This window comes from Cloeon dipterum, chromosome X (assembly GCF_949628265.1).
Source record: "Cloeon dipterum chromosome X, ieCloDipt1.1, whole genome shotgun sequence".
Classification (NCBI taxonomy): domain Eukaryota; kingdom Metazoa; phylum Arthropoda; class Insecta; order Ephemeroptera; family Baetidae; genus Cloeon; species Cloeon dipterum.
This window is the reverse complement of record NC_088790.1, coordinates 16,355,369-16,371,313: the sequence shown is the minus strand read 5'-3', so window position 1 is coordinate 16,371,313 and position 15,945 is coordinate 16,355,369. Positions and strand designations below refer to the sequence as shown.

Genomic DNA, 15,945 nt, shown 5'->3' with positions numbered 1-15,945 from the left:
CTAAAAATCTAAAGTTAATTTCATATTTCACTGCAACATTGATATTTATAGAGCCCGTGGTCTCCAGAATGATCTATGCTGGTTATCAACAATTTAATCAAATCTTTTGTGTCACAAAATTCGAGCCAAATATTTTCCTTTTTTAGTGAAAATAGGTAAAATAGAATAGATGTATCATTAGAAGTTAAAAAATTTAAAGAACTAATTTAAATATCAATTATCAATTTATTTGGTCCGTATTTACCTAAAAACCAAATTATACAAATATATAATTTAAACAGAGAAATAAATAGTCCCCTGAGACAAGTCTTCCAGGGTAGAAACAGCAGGTAGAAGGGCAAGCAGCTAAAATTCTACAATATAGCTCAAAATTTCCAATAACAAGATACGACTGCGTTTTAAAAAATCAAAAAATGCGTGGGATTTTGTAGACGCGTCTTCATGCAGATAGCTGGGGTAGCGCCTTATACACGTCTCATAATTTTAATTTTTGCAAACTTTTACGCTCCATTATCTTTTTATTTTGTTCAAAAAATTTCTTGCTCCCTTTTCCTTCCTCATTTAGTAGGAACCGAAAAAATACTGTATAATAATTATTTTTGTTCATAATATAGATTTTGAAGTTTCGTGGTTGTGGAATTTTATTTTTACAAGAAGTACGTTCGGTTCTATATAAAAGGAAAAAATGTCGTTCAAAGTAAATTTCAACAACATTATATAATATAATTATGTATTCCACCCTTCAATTGTTACATAATATATATCCACGTCCCACGTCCTATTATTGTTTTGGTCTCTCCACAATCTTTACCCCGCGCCAACTGCATTCAAATATTTTATGGTCCTGCGCAGAGAGGATTTGACCGATGCTCACTCGTTTTACGCAGTTTTGCGTCTGCGTCACTTTTGTTAATCAAACAACAAGCACAACCAGGCAAGCTGAGCACGTTGAGCACATTTTCCTCTCTGTTGATGTGTGTACCATGTGATTCGAGTTCCATCAAAAGTTAATTGAGTTTTGGCTATATTATCTATTCTGGGATCGGAAAAATGGCTAATAAAATCAACACAATCGTTATTGACACCAGCGCCTTCATCAGAAACGCCCCTCTCCAGGTAAATAGTGCACTTTTTATGTATCTATGCACCTGAAAATTTTAAGAAATTTGTATAGCTGTGGCCCCTTCAGCTCGTTCACTCTTGTCGAAATTTAATACAAAACAAGCGTTATTTTAGATTGATAAATATTTTTCTTCAATCTTCCATTTTGAGCAGAAAATCTTTATGGACACTAGGTAACCACTTCCTGAAGTCTCTTCACTTTTAGATAAGTTGAAGATGGATCGGAACGAGGCGGTGCCGACTCCGAGGAGAAATCCTCCGGCTCAGTTCAACCTGTCGAGTCTGCCTGTGACACCGACCGTCCCTGAAGTCTCGCTACTACTCGAGCAAAATGGCTTCCGTCCAGTCAGGGTACCCACGCCCCAAGGTCATCAGGTTGCCCTCGATATCAACGTCCAGGATGCCCTGGCAGAGCACAACAGCCCTCAACCCTTCAGGGGCTTTATCCAGAGGCCGAAGACAAGCTTCCCTGTCGCGGATCAAATCCCTGACGAGCCATCGATGCCTGCTGCCCACCTGGACGTAGTGAATAAGGCTCCAAACAACTACCGGACTCCGCCGAGTTTCCAGCACTCTCCTCTGGTGACCTCTCCGGCGACCCATGAAGAAGGTCCGCCCCGGCACCAGGGCGCGATCCAAGTGGACTACGCCGCGAATCTCATGCTCAACGTGGAGAAAAGGCTGCTAGAGCAGCGCGTCAAAGAGCTGGAGGAGGAGAACCGGACGCTGCGAGAGCGGGTTGAGCGGCTGGAGAGCCAGCAGGACAGCCTCCAGCAGGTCAAGATGGACGCCCTTGCTGAGCAGACGGCGGCCTGCCTGCGTCTGCTGGAGAACCTGAACGCCAGGAAGGTGCAGTTTGAGCGTTCCACGCAGACGGACGAGCCAAGTGCCACTTCTCACAACAGATCAGATCAAGAGGAGTTTTACGACGACGCCCTGCGTGCCATGCAGGGTCTGTTCCCCCCGCGGGACGTCAGGGTGGAGCAAGGGAAGGAGGCAGCCGTCTACGACACGAGCTACCTGCCCAGGGTGCTGCCTGTGGCGACTCCGGAGGCCAGCCCCAGGGTCACAGACATCAGCGCCCACATGAATCAGCTGGCCCTGAAGCACTTGAACCTGAACAGCCCTTCTCTGCAGGTCGACAGGCCCCAACAGCCATGCATGACCTACTACAACAACCTGTCCATGTCGACCAAGCAGTTTCTTGAGAAGCTGAAGGTCACGCCAGGCCAGCAAGCGCAGATCTTGGAGGAAGACGACGAAGCGGCGCTATCTCCGAGCCAGAAAGGATCAACCGACAAGATCCTCGATATCACAGCAATTAAACGACAGAATAAACTGCTCTGAGCAGTCGATGCATTTTTTGAGATTTCATATCTATAGTTTTAAAAACGTGCCTTATATTACTCCATTCCATTTCGAATAAATTCTTTCAAAGAGCAAAACGCGATTTTCTTGTTCCCATCATTTCGACAATTTTGAATGAGCATTGAAAGTGGCTTTAATATGGGGCCGTCGGTAATTATTCTGCCTGAATTTTAGGACTTGGCTGAAAACTTTTACACAGTTCAAAATGTAGTGGACGAAATTACATCAAAATCACAGCTCAAGGATTTAGCTTTTTTGCCTTATGAAGTTAAGATAAAAGAGCCATTTGCCGAGAGCATCAAGTTCGGTGAGTTCCTTTTATTTCCAACAGCAGAAACACCCGAGAAACTGATTTTCAGGGTTCTTGCCGCCCGGTTATTTCACCACTGGTGTTTGCGATTTATATTTTACCAATTTCGTGTGCGAGTAATAAATTATCAGATTTTTCCCAGCAAAAATCCAAAAAAGCAGTGAAAACCCCTGTTGCTTTGTAAAAAATGCTATTCCTGCCATTAATTTTGCCAGAATTTGCTTGTCTACCCATAGCTCAAGTCGAGATTTTCTGCATTATTTAACAAATTTTTGCTAACTCAAGTGCAATTTTTTTTTCAAGACATCAGTTAATAAATATATTAAAAACTCGAATAAAACTGAACTGCATTATTTGGGAAAGTCTTTTGATTAATATCGTTTAGTATTTTTTTTCTAAGCTGCCAATTTTAAATTGAATTATTTTCACTTTCTCTCAAAATTATATAGCTATTTACGGCTATTTGTTTTTCAAGCACGTCATGGAATTGTCAATTATGTGAATATTTTCCAGTGACCGACTTTTCCAAGAAAACCGGAGACTATCCAAGTCTATCAGCGACAGACATCAGAGTGATGGCCTTAACTTATGAGTTTGAGAAACAGCTGGTTGGCACTGAACACCTGAAGAAAGAGCCTGAAATAAATAAGACAAGTTCTGTCGGTTCTAAAAATGAAACACAAATTGCTGGATTTCATATGCCCACCAAACAGGTATTTTAATATTTAACCATAACGCTTAGTACATATGGTTTACTCTTTTTTATTTTCTTACTCAGAAAAAGAACAAAGAGGAGGATGGGGAAGGTGAAAAAGAAGAAGAACCAGAGCAGGAGCCTGACGAAGAGGTTGAATCTGCGGAATCTGAAGAAGAAGAAGAGAGTGAAGATGACGATGACGATGGTGGTTGGATTACGCCTTCGAATTTAAAGGAGGCTCAAGGGAAGTTGGGCGAAGCTGAAATTAATGATGATGTGCCGACGGTCGCCTGTGTTACATCGGATTTTGCCATGCAGGTAAAATTAACAGAGGTTACCACTTTAATTTTCTTACCTCTCCAAGGATCATTCTCTGAAACATTAGGGATTAAAAATGGCACCTTCTTGGAATTCTCAAGAAATTCCAACGTAAGCAAAAATTAAAAACGATATTTTATGTGAATTGCAGAACGTTCTGCGCCAAATTGGACTTGCCTTAGTTTCGGCTGATGGCAAACTCATACGGAACGTGAGGACATACATCCTTCGGTGTTACGCCTGCTTCAAAACCACGACCATAATGACCAAGAAGTTCTGTCCTAAGTGCGGAAACAAAACTCTAAAGAGAGTTGCTGTGACGTTAAACGAAGACGGAACACTGGAGATGTACTTCTCCAGGCGGCCCCTCACAGCCAGGGGTAAACAGGTATTTATTTTTTTATATCTCATTGATATTGTTGCTTTATGTAATGAACTTGCTCTGATGCAGCAAAACCTGCCAACCCCTAAAGGTGGAAAGCACGCTAAGAATCAGATTAGGTGTGAAGATCAGCCAATGCCCCAGCAAAGAGCGACCAGACTGGCTAGGGCCAAGAACAATCCTCTGGACCCAGATTACATCGCAGGTAATTTTACTTTACCACCCGTTATTGAATTGAAAATTATTCAATTTCAATTCACTGCACTAAATGGATGCGTTTTTTTTAAACAAATCTTAAAATTCGTCGTCGATTCACCACATTTTGCACTTTGAAATATTGAATGGGAAATAATAAGATGCTCCTCTTTTTGGTATTTCGCATGATTTTTCATTAAATCTTAATGTTTACAGGGATGAGTCCGTTTGCTACAAGGGACACAAACTCCAGAGCTGCCATGCTGGGGATTAACTCAAGCTGGAGCAAGCGAGGATTAGACAACACTGGCGTTGCCGGAAAGTATAGGAAACACAAGTGACTTGCGAAATAATAAACCGCAAATTAACTATCAAAAAAACTTTATTTTGAATGAGTTTTCGCTTTCCTGTTCGCTCCTAGCGTTTTGAACAATAGATATTGCTCTGTTGGGTCAATGATTAACGTGTAGGAATTCTCAGCAGATTGATGGAAATGGTTTTCATTTGTTTTCCACGTGACGACACTGTCTTCAAAGCCTTGCACGTGCACCGCAATCCAAGGAATTTCGTTCTGATTTCTTACGTGGTGTCTGGAATTTTAGCATTTTAATCAAACAAAAATTTAAGTCCAAAACAATTTACATGACGTCCGTGATAAATAAAGTCATCTGCTGGCTGGTGTGAAAGCCAGTCCACTGGTACACGCGGACTGGAAGATCTGTTGTATCATTCTCTTGAAGCAGTTCTTTCGAACAATCAAACCATTTTGCGCTGAAATTGTAAGCTGTTTACTAATATATCAGTAAATAGTTATGACTGATTTTTAAAACTTTCCGTCGCTCAGAAATTTTAAATACAATTTAATGTACACTGAATATGAAATGCTAAATTCCTGTCTCCAAGAGATAATATCCCCTTTAAAATTAAATATATTATTTACACGTCACAATCGGTTACAACAGCACCAAGCCAGCCAACGATTTCCTCGCTCTCAACATTCAAAAGATCATTAGGCACGGGAACTTCCATCATTTGTCTCACGTTGTTAGCTTTGTTTCCAGTCTTAACTTTATAGCCAAGACTATCAAAATAAGCTGCTATTGATGATGTACAGACACTTGTATCTAGACAAACAACTAATTTTATTGGTTGCCGTTTAGAATTAAGAATTAAATTACCTGAAGGATCCCATGCAACAGCAAAGTCCATTTTGAGTTTGAGGTTGTGCATTAAGCATTTAAAGACCCGCTCGTAATTTTTTTTCTTTGGCTTGAAGCACTCGGCTGCCAGATCAATTTTGACAACTGCAAAACAACATGTTGGTAACATTGCTAATAAGCATGGAAAGGTTCATACTGTATCTTGAGGGCGGCTTTAATCTGCAGAAAAACGAGGGCTTCCCTTCAAGTCCCAATCTTTCGTAAGACACTTTTTCTAAAGACATGATTAGCATTCCTGCTGGTGAGATGTTCACACAGTTGTCACAGTCGATTTTTGTGCCGACACTCATCATTGACACTTTACCTTAAGTTGCAAATATCGTCAGTAATAAACTAAATTTAAAATCAGAAAAAAACAAACCATTCTGGATAAAATTATGCAGAAAGTCTGGCCTGATTAACTCAACAACTGGCAGGTCAGAAATTTTGTAGTAATCTGAATACGGACCAGACGTCAAATTCCCAGGAAGTTTGTTGTTCGATGGTGAAATTAGAGTAACCTGATATTATGAATTTTTAGATAAAAAAAACAAGATCAAACATTTTAATAGCGTACCCCATGGTTAAAATGATGATCTGCAATACAAGCTTCCACGAAATGCTTCGATCGTTTCAAATTGTCCTTCTCAATCTGGAGCGCAACTGAGGGCGGCTTGAAGTTCCATACTTCAGGAGCAAGCATCCTTGCTTATATTTTTTATTTGTTCAAATTCAGCTCAAACACTTCAAACACATGGGCTGTCTGTTTACAACGCTCTCCTGCCTCCCGCTCCCGTCCTCTTCACGCCGGCTCGGGTGGAGGGGTGTGCTCATCAAGCACTGGAGGCTTCAAAGCAGTCTCATTCTCGAACAGCTGCTATATGTGCGCCATCTGGGATGATCGGTGAAACTAACATAAGAGTCCAGTCCAGCAAGATCTCACAAAAGACTCGAGGAAGAAGCAGTAACACAAAAGGTAGTGACGGTGGGTGTGTCCATTTCGCAGACTCTCATCTGTCCATCATCGGCTTTGGAGCTCGGAAATCTGAAATTTCGTTGATTTCGGCTCTACTCTGCATCGTGCAATGCCCTGAAGAGTTAGCTGGACCTTTCAGGTCGTCATGCGGTCAATTTGCAACTGCAGAAGACTCGTTTTCGTGCTCTCTGGTCTATATTTACTCTGCATTTTGATCGCAACCCGGAAACTTTATCAGCTTTCGATAACAAACCACAACAACGCTGCTCATGGTAAAATAAAATATTCCCTTCCTCTTTTGAAATTTTAATTTAGATTTGGAAAATATTTAATAATAATATTTTATTGAACACTCAAACCTCATTATTTATTCATGAAAATTGAACAGTCAAAATTGACAGTCAAAACTGGTGTAAAAAAGTTGAATATTATAGTTTATTTTTTTTGCCAGTGACCCATCGAAGCGGCCCTCATCTAGTCGAAATTTGGAGCAAAGCTTCGATCGGGGACTACCTATGGAGCCACATTTTGAATGGACCTCTGCTGGCGCCGAATGGGCCCTTGCTGAACACGGCCAACCTTGTTTATAAAGACATCCACTTCTCTTTCAAATCTGGTCCAGGACTGGTGCCAGCTACAGCGCCTAAAAATGTGACTCACCTGGTCATCGTCTTGAACGGCAGATCAGAAAATAAGGTTATTTATTTACACAAAACCTGTCAAAATGTTGTTTCTAAGTTTCCCTTTTGCAGATCGAACAAGCAAGAGTGTGGCTTGATTCTATGCCAGCTTTTGAAGATCTGCGCACCCTGGCAGTTATTCTGCTTGGCGACGAAAAGTGTAACAACGAATGGATCCTGCTCTACTTGAAAAAGAATGGCGGATCAATCGATTTTGTATTTGTCACCTATGACTCTCTCTTGGTTGACGGAGAGAGCTTTTACCAATGGCCTTTAGGAGTATCTGTGTAAGTTTAAAAGTCCCAAAGGGGCTTCTGGAATTATCTATTTTTGACTCAAAGAATGATCCTCACTATGAGAGTGTAATTACTTAGCAAAAAACATTATCAGTATATTGCGTTTTCCAGCTACCGCGGCTTTCCAAACGTGAACCCAGCGAGCTTGGATTTGACATATCCACGAGAGTACACATGCAACTTTCTCGGCACGATTTATCCTAATTCCTCCCGCGAGAGGCTGAGCAAATTCATCAAGGGCTCAAGCAGACTGCAAAAAGAATGCTTTATTGCAGGAAGAGAAAAGTATAAAACCTTGCATTTTTATTTTGCAGCAGAGATTTAACAATCTTGAGTTTTCAGGTGGCAACCTTTGGAAAACGAGCAGTCTCGGCAGCTATACCTGGACACGATTCTCCAGTCCGACCTGACGCTCAGCCCTGTGGGCCAAAACACTGAGTGCTATCGCATTTATGAAGCACTGTCGCTTGGTAGTATTCCTGTGGTAGAGGATATAATGACGCCTGGAGCATGTGATGCCTCCAGCGAAGCCTCTCCACTTAGATTGCTCAAGAAAATGAATGCTCCAATGCTCTATCTTAAGGTAGGATTTATTCCAAAGAAATTAAATATCATGAACGCATAATTTATTTCCATATTAAGAAAATAACTGGAGGGGTTGGGAGAGAAATGATCCAAAGAAATATTGAAGAGGAAAAATGTATTTAATATTAAATCAGTTCAACAGTCGTGATTATTGTGTAATAATCTCTTCCCTGTCATTTTTACCAAAAAAAAAATTATTCTTAAAATATATAACTTGCTTATATAAGAGATGGCATTCTCTTCCCTGAGGGGTGACCACCAGCACGTTCTGAGTTCTGAGGGTAAAAATCAACTGAGTGTGCAATTCTTTTTTCTCACTTAAAATTACCAGTAATACTCTCAAAAACTAAAAGTTTCACCACCCTCAAATGTTACAAACATTTTACCCCATTCTTATTATAAAATTAAACAGGTTGTTTTTGAGAAAATTCAAAATATAATAATAAAAACTCAAAATTTACTCTTGATTTGAAAAAGTATTTTTCGGCATAAAGCATCATTAGAATCTGAAGATATTCTCTGTAGCACCCAAACTATTCTACAATCACTACTAAAAGTCGCAATTGTGTTAAATTATTTACATGCCAAAAGACAAAAAAAAATTATTATTATTATTAATGGTGGTCCACAAAATTTAAATTGCAGAGAATCGTATACACACCCATTTTGATAATTTTTTAAAATATTTTCTGATTAACTTGTTCCAAATTCCAATTTATTTTAACTGTTTTGATTTTGTCATCCCTGATGGCAAATTTATTGTATTATTTATTGCAACGCCAGATTTTTTTAGTATTTTTTTTTACCTCAATTCTGGAGTCACTGACACTAACATCAATTTTTCTGGCAGGATTGGAGTCAGCTAGAGGAGGTGTTGGAAAGTGAAACTTTGCTTAGCAAGGAGGAGAAAATCAGCCGGAGGAAAAGTGCCGTGCGATGGTATGAAGAGTTTAAACACTCCATCAAAAAGATCTTTGTGAATGTGCTACGAGAGCGGTGGTTTGATTTGAAGGCAGACTAATTTTGATGAATCATTAGACTGATAATTTTGCATTTTAAAAATGTAGATCTGAAATTCTATTTGGATCTAGATAATGCTCAGCTCATGTATTACTTGCTATCATTTATGTTCGATCAAACACACTATTTGTATATAATTCAAATCCAAGAATTTGATCTCGTAGAGTTAGGCCTGCAGTCATTTTTTACTTAAATCTACTCAAGCTATGTAGCAAAAAATAATAAAAATGCTTCAAACTAACTAGAGAACATGCAAGCATGTTAGTTTCGTTAATGCAAACAACTTTCTATCCTTAATAAAATTAAACAATTTATTCACACTGTATTTGACACTTCCATGAGTTTTATCCAAGTATTAATAGTATTAATCATTGTACAAAAGAATATTATTAAAATGAATACATTACGTAGAGCAAATATTGGCACCCTGAACATTTATGCGTAGCAGCAAGATCTTGGCAAAACATTGTCAAAAAGAGAGATTTCCCTCATAATATTACCAAAGGCACACTTACAGGTTAACAATATTTTCGACTATATCATAAATAAATGCGTCTCGAGGAATGACTTAAAAGATTAACATGGATGCTTGTGTGATTTTATGGAGCTCAGTGCACCTGTTGTTGTATTTTTAATTTTCTTAATAATTTTGGAACTCGCATCACATCGCTATCCAACTTCGCGTTAAGGCACAGTGAAACTAAATTGCAGTAAATTTATTTCGTATTTATAAAATACGACTGCAAGGCAAAAATTGGCTGAAATTGGATATCAAGGTGTTTTGAGAGTATATACCGGCGATTGATGCATTAGATTTGGCTACAAAATATGATCAGCTTAGTATTTAGATCAAAATAAGGAGATTCAGACATATATAAATCGATTTAAATATTTTGAAATGTAAAATCTCAAGCTCGTAGTTATGATCTTTTACGAAAATTAAAGAGTACGAAAATGCGCTCAAATGTCATGGCAGATCCTCCGTTCCATTTTAGAATATTTACAGTGAATAAGATGGCAGTACCTGCACACTGGAGAGAATACTGTTGGCGATAAAATTGGCGTTCACATGGCTAGGCAATTCTTGCTCACGTTGAGCGATTGAAACGTTGGCTTAGATATATTACAAAGGCTCGAACAAGTCGATTAGAAGAGTCCACAGTCTTTGAGATTGTTCTTAATGATCACGTCAGTGACGGCATCGAATACAAACTGAATGTTGTTTGTGTCCGTGGCGCACGTAAAGTGAGTGTAAATTTCCTTGAAGCCTTTCTTTTTGTTCAGGTTTTCAAATTTCATTTGAATGTAGGCCGCTGCTTCTTCGAAAGTATTTGAGCCTAGATACAAAAATGAGATGGGTGAATCTCGCACATCAATGAATTCAAGAAAATTATACCTGTATATTCCGGGAAGCAGATGGTCAGTGGTGACTTAGTGATTTTATCTTCAAACAGGTCTTTCTTGTTGAGGAAAAGGATGATTGACGTTTCTACAAACCATTTGCTATTGCAAATAGAATCAAAAAGTTTCATTGATTCAATCATCCTGTTCATTTCTTCATCCTCAGCCAAAACCAAATCATATCCTATGAAGACTGACTCTTTAGAAACCAGTTGTTTGAATTCAATATTGTTTTACCTGACAACGCAACACAGAAAATGATAGCTGTGACTCCTTCAAAGCAGTGAATCCACTTTTTCCTTTCTGATCTCTGTCCACCAACGTCAAACATTCTGTAAAAAAGAAAATTATCTATTGTTACTTTGGCAAAGCGTCCTTTCCAGTCAGAAATAATAAATAATGCCCCAAGATAATTTGAAAATTTTCTCTTACATGTCATTTTTAGGAGAGTAAATATAAAATATGAAAAGACAAGCAACAAGTAACGCAAAAGATTCTCGGGATATTATGAAATTTAGGTTTTTTAAATCAATTTTGAAATTTTCGGTCATTTACAAATAATCTATGAAAATCGATAAAATTGTGAAATCGAAAACATCAGGAAATGCTACACAAATTCAATAGCTTTGCCCAAAACTTAAACGTTGTTGAGAAATATCAAAATATACGTGCGCGAAATACTAATTTGCAGTTGACACTGGCAAAGTGAGCACAGAGGCCAAGAGACTGTCTTCGTACTTTCTTTTTAATAATCAGACTGTTTGAGGTCACAGCACATAGCCATTTGGTCACGTATTTAAAATTTGAATACTCACTTGAAGTTGAGTCCCTTGAAACTGAAGTGCGTCTCGACAATGCCTGTAGTTTTGACTCTCGTCCTGAGCACATCCTGCTGAGTGGGAATGTACGAAGGTTGTGAGATTCGATCAAGAGCATTCAGGTAGTAGGCCGCTGAGTCATTCAGTTGGTACTCGCGCGACCTGGAGAAGCAGGACTGGAGGCCTTCGTCCTGCCAGAGTCTTTTCATCAGCATCGCCAGCTCGGGCGTCAACTCCCCTTCCTCAGCTGCGCTGGCCAGAGTGAAAAACTGGCGGGCCATGTCCTAGATAGAAATTCCACACGTTAGGTTATTTCCAACTCGAGAAAGAGCTGCGGCACCAACCGTTCTGCTCGGATCAGCAAATTCGATCCTCAGCTGACCCATAGCCCTGATGATGGCCATCAAACTCTGAATAGTGTTGCTGTACACAACCGGTCTGTACTGCTCGCACTCGTCTTTGGAATAGCCAGTTTCATGAATTATCTTCATTTGCTTGACAATGGTGCTCTTGCCCGATTCGCCAGCGCCTAGAATAAATACATAATAATTATTCTTAATTACCAAAATTAATGATATCACGAAAAAATGACCAGAATGTAAAAATTGAAAATGAGTTTGATGATATATTATGTTATTTAAGATATTTCCTGGTTGCGAGTCATGAAAAAGTAAGGGAAAGAAGCCAATTTGTCTCTTTTTTAGTAAAATCGTAAAATATTAGAAAACAAACTTTTTAAATACATAATTATCCCTGACGGATGTTGTATTAATTTCTGTGTTTAAATATGTATGTAGTCTGTACCTAAGAGCAGGAGTTTGACCTCCCTGGCGGCTCTTTCGCCGTCCGCCCTAAGGTCCTTGTCGATCTTCCTCGACCTCTCGACGGCCGCTTTGTCTCCCTCGGAGCTGACAGCGCACCCCATCCTGACAGTTGTTAATTTATCAACTTGTCAGAAGATTCAAACAAATTTCGTGGTCTCAGGTTGAGAGTCGGCTCGCAACACACTTGTTGATCGGGCCACGCCGAGGAGCGAGCACCGCACCCCTTATTTTCGGGACGACGCCTTTATCAGACGAGGGAGAGACGCCGCGCACTGCTCCTTAACACCCTTAACACAATTCACGACACGGCAGGATCAGGTAGGGGTTGTAAACTATAATATGGTAACGGGAAATTAATCGGGCGGTTGGAAAATTGAGGCGGGTGAAATGGCGGCGTCTGGAAAAAACTGTTTGCCAACTTTATGCTGTTGGTGGGGAGCGCGACTCTCGCACCATCTGTTGCAAGGTCAATAGACTGATCTTCTTTTCTTTTATAATGTGTGACCAGTGTGACCGCGTGACTTCAACTATTCGAGCTCCTACACTGATTATCCTGCCGCTAGCTAATAAATTGCGCCTTTAGCTTATATTCAAGGTCTCGGCTGAACAAAAGATTAACTTTCATCAAGAGAATTAAATACATAATATTTATATAGTTATTTAATTTGTTGTTTTTCTGTTCATTTTAAAAAGGTTTCAAAGACAATTAAATACACCGCGTTTGTGATGCGTTGTGATTATATGGATTATATAATAAAAGCCGAGAAAAATTGAATGTTGATATATACATACTTACCTCGTCGCAATTATTATCTTTGCCGTTGCCACACCCATAAAACTATATTCAATCAAAAAACACATTTTGGCCGTGATCATTTAAGTAAAATATCTTTTTAAATGTTAACCATTGTAAATATTTAATTCACATATTTATTACTCATTACATTTTTTATTAAATAAATTACGCAAATAACTACATATCTCACTTCTGAGCACTTTTGTAATAATACGTGCTTTTCCAAATTATATAATAAATCCGTGTTAAAATTGTTGAAACTGTATTTTTTAATAGCTGAAAATCACAATATTCAGGATTTTTAACCTGAAAGATAGTTATCCAATCGGGTAACTGATGTAAAGACACTAAAACTTTCATTTTCCCTCACTTGGAAGTTTAATTAAAAATTAAACTTACTTACGGAATTTCAATTCAAAATGAATAAAAAAGAACGTCATTAGGATTTATCAGTACAAAATTATTAACATAGAGAAAAATGCATTTTATTTAAAGTTTTATTTTAAATCTCTGACAAAAAATAGTCAACAAGAGCATGAGGAAACAGAATCGAAATTATCAGTTAGTATTAGTTGGAGAAAAATATATAAATTCCCGTTTTAGAAAGCATTTTTTGATAACGAAAGATAGTAACAAAATATTTGAAATTTCTACTAGGTCTCAGCCGCGGTTTTAGAGGCTGGTTGTTCCGGCTGCAGTCGACTTTTGGCCCATTGGCAGTGGCTGAGCATTTTTGCCAACGACTGGCAGCTGACAAAATTTATCAAGTCAAGTTTAATAGCGCTTAACAGTCCGAAGGACCAGACCATTTTCTACCAGGCATTTTTCGATGTTTTAGGCTTTTTAACTGGCGGCTGGCGCTGACCACGCGACCCAAATTAGCAGGCTTGTGCAGCTGGCTGAAACCTTTACTTTCAACTATTGTCTTCATAATTCGTCTGATTCAAAAACAATAAAAAATAGAAATAAGTATATGGAATGGATGGTAACTGTTGTATCTCCAGTTAAAGTCTATTTATACAGCCTTTTCATAACATCATAATATCCTCAGCAACAGCCAAGTTGAACAAGAAATTTTCCATGGCGTGAGGAAAACTATTTTGCCGCAGTGACTCTAGGGTTACCACCGACTTCCCTTCCGAGGTTGTTGTAGTGGCCAGATTTCTGAAAAATTAAACTAAATCATAATATATACTGGAAGGCCTCAAAATTTTACCTCAATTGTTCTAGTAGGTCATTTGTTTTGGCCGAGACAGCAGTAACCAGTTGCTGTTCACTCAATGATTCATTTTGCGAGAGCTGGACAAGGAAGAACGCAATCTCCTTGTGAGTCCGAGTCATTGCCATGCTTTCTAAAAATTAAAATCCAACGATTTGTTAAATTTGGCACCGAATATTTGTTATGAATTATACCCCTTGCATTTGAAGCAATGGAAATTTCTCTGGCAGGCAGATGAACGAAAACGTCAAATAAATCTGATGAGGTAACATTAGCGTCTCGACACCCAGCGACGTAACTGGCGTAGCTCTTTAATGTTTAAAATTACTAGTTTTATTTTATGCTTCCATTGGACTACGTACCTTCAGGTTTAGGATTTCATCTTTATGGAGGTCAATGCAAGGGAACAAAGTGTTGCTTGGATCTCTGTGGCTGACAAAGGCAGGAATTGACCTGACTGTCTGTGGTAAAATATTTCATTGAGTGACTATAATTTTAAGTAGTTAAATTTTGCACTTGCCTTGAGCAGTGTTGACATATCATGGTGATACACTACTATCCTCTTCTTCAGCAACACTGCTGTGTAGATTATTATGGATTCCAAACCAAAATTTGAAATAATTTCTGAAAAAGAAAGGGTTTTGAATTTTGTCAATCGAATTAAAATAAGGGCTTTTACCTTTCAAATTAGTGGACTCATGAGAAAGAGACTTTGGAAAGTCTTGGCTACAAAATGAAAATCCAGGATCGCTAATCTGTCCTCCTGCGGTTGCAGCAAGGTAAATTTCCATCACAGACACCTGTTCACCTAATTGAAAAATATTTTGAAGGACCGTCAAATATTTTTAATGCTAATGTTTTACCAGTACTATTGTACTTCCTTCCCATGATTTTGGAGAGTGCTTCAAATTTATCAGGATTGAATTCAGATGTCCAAATGCAGATAGAAAATTGACGAACCTAAAATAATTTAATTTTCTTAACTCGCCAATTTTTATTTCTTAAATTTACTTTAGGGAGCTTTGTCGCGTCTGGAGCTTCATTGATATTAATGTAATACCACAAGCTTCTAAACTGCCCATACAAAAAATGTGTATCCAATCCATCAAATCTGCACTTTCTAGCTGCCAGGTCTCGCTGTTGAGTCGTCAGCGATGGGTAGGTCCATGTGCACAAAACATCTCCATTGCAGTCCTTTTCTGCAGAAAAAAATTAAAATTGAGGAATGAGACATGACTGATAAAAGGCACACATTGATAAAATCTTAGTCATAACAGTTACAAAGCTGCATAATACATATATTATGGTATTTTTAAACAAATCACCAAATACGTTGTAACCACTGCCTTCTCCTGAAACCATGTCTTGCTGTGTTTTATCTTTAAGGTTAATAATATAGAGGTAATGTCCAGGTCACGTCACAACAACTGTTGTCTAGACTGGTCTCGACCTAACTTTGTTTTCTTTAACGAAATAATTTTTTTAGGAATGCCTCCTAAGTGGGAATGAATGAAACACTGGGCTGCTGGGCACTGGCGTAATATAGGGGGCGTAACTTGAATGCGAATCTTCCCGCGGCCCACGCTCCCTGCTTCGACCTAACATAACAACACTCTTTTTCACCGTCTCTTTCATAATTTTAATACATATTTGATGACTGGCAAATGATACTAGAGAAAGTAGATAATGTCTGACAGAACTTGTTGTGTATCAAAGGTAATTTGTAAATAATCATAAAT

The 15,945-nt window shown here is 38.6% G+C and overlaps 5 protein-coding genes across 8 annotated transcripts; 2 read left to right on the top strand and 3 right to left on the bottom strand.

The window, feature by feature from the left end:
- The first annotated feature begins 887 nt into the window (after positions 1–887).
- On the top strand, positions 888–4,772 carry LOC135945137 (RNA-binding protein NOB1). Of its 3 annotated transcripts, XM_065492598.1 has the most exons (7): positions 905–1,116; positions 2,665–2,797; positions 3,314–3,513; positions 3,579–3,815; positions 3,967–4,203; positions 4,267–4,402; positions 4,609–4,772. In XM_065492598.1, the coding sequence occupies exons 1-7, from the start codon at positions 1,051–1,053 to the stop codon at positions 4,731–4,733; spliced, it is 1,134 nt and encodes a 377-aa protein (XP_065348670.1). In that variant the 5' UTR covers positions 905–1,050; the 3' UTR covers positions 4,734–4,772. The 3 variants fall into 3 exon arrangements, with proteins under 3 accessions (XP_065348672.1, XP_065348671.1, XP_065348670.1); XM_065492600.1 differs by lacking the exons at positions 2,665–2,797; positions 3,314–3,513; positions 3,579–3,815; ... (1 more) ...; positions 4,267–4,402; positions 4,609–4,772 and adding an exon at positions 1,313–2,567 and having other exon boundaries at positions 888–1,116; XM_065492599.1 differs by lacking the exons at positions 2,665–2,797; positions 3,314–3,513; positions 3,579–3,815; ... (1 more) ...; positions 4,267–4,402; positions 4,609–4,772 and adding an exon at positions 1,328–2,567 and having other exon boundaries at positions 889–1,116.
- On the bottom strand, positions 4,757–6,359 carry LOC135945138 (ribonuclease P protein subunit p40-like). The gene is made up of 7 exons (XM_065492601.1): positions 6,169–6,359; positions 5,974–6,112; positions 5,749–5,916; positions 5,571–5,696; positions 5,333–5,516; positions 5,035–5,163; positions 4,757–4,982 (listed from the first exon to the last, which is right to left on the bottom strand). Exons 1-7 carry the CDS (start codon positions 6,292–6,294, stop codon positions 4,775–4,777), a joined length of 1,080 nt encoding a protein of 359 aa, XP_065348673.1. The 5' UTR covers positions 6,295–6,359; the 3' UTR covers positions 4,757–4,774.
- A 180-nt stretch (positions 6,360–6,539) lies between these two features.
- On the top strand, positions 6,540–9,397 carry LOC135945136 (ribitol-5-phosphate xylosyltransferase 1-like). The gene is made up of 6 exons (XM_065492597.1): positions 6,540–6,839; positions 7,019–7,263; positions 7,320–7,534; positions 7,655–7,828; positions 7,886–8,126; positions 8,979–9,397. The coding sequence occupies exons 1-6, from the start codon at positions 6,713–6,715 to the stop codon at positions 9,147–9,149; spliced, it is 1,173 nt and encodes a 390-aa protein (XP_065348669.1). The 5' UTR covers positions 6,540–6,712; the 3' UTR covers positions 9,150–9,397.
- Positions 9,398–9,432: 35 nt separating this feature from the next.
- Galphai (G protein alpha i subunit) lies at positions 9,433–12,635 on the bottom strand. Its single transcript, XM_065492602.1, has 6 exons — positions 12,172–12,635; positions 11,712–11,896; positions 11,365–11,651; positions 10,787–10,881; positions 10,545–10,733; positions 9,433–10,485 (listed from the first exon to the last, which is right to left on the bottom strand). Exons 1-6 carry the CDS (start codon positions 12,290–12,292, stop codon positions 10,295–10,297), a joined length of 1,068 nt encoding a protein of 355 aa, XP_065348674.1. The 5' UTR covers positions 12,293–12,635; the 3' UTR covers positions 9,433–10,294.
- An 821-nt stretch (positions 12,636–13,456) lies between these two features.
- Positions 13,457–15,734, bottom strand: LOC135946629 (DENN domain-containing protein 10-like). Of its 2 annotated transcripts, XR_010575529.1 has the most exons (10): positions 15,532–15,734; positions 15,218–15,405; positions 15,070–15,166; positions 14,886–15,014; positions 14,723–14,830; positions 14,569–14,663; positions 14,401–14,515; positions 14,204–14,339; positions 13,794–14,151; positions 13,457–13,737 (listed from the first exon to the last, which is right to left on the bottom strand). XR_010575529.1 is itself a non-coding variant. In XM_065494931.1 (9 exons), exons 1-9 carry the CDS (start codon positions 15,566–15,568, stop codon positions 14,016–14,018), a joined length of 1,041 nt encoding a protein of 346 aa, XP_065351003.1. In that variant the 5' UTR covers positions 15,569–15,734; the 3' UTR covers positions 13,457–14,015. The 2 variants fall into 2 exon arrangements, 1 of the variants encoding a protein (XP_065351003.1); XM_065494931.1 differs by having other exon boundaries at positions 13,457–14,151.
- Positions 15,735–15,945: the final 211 nt, after the last annotated feature.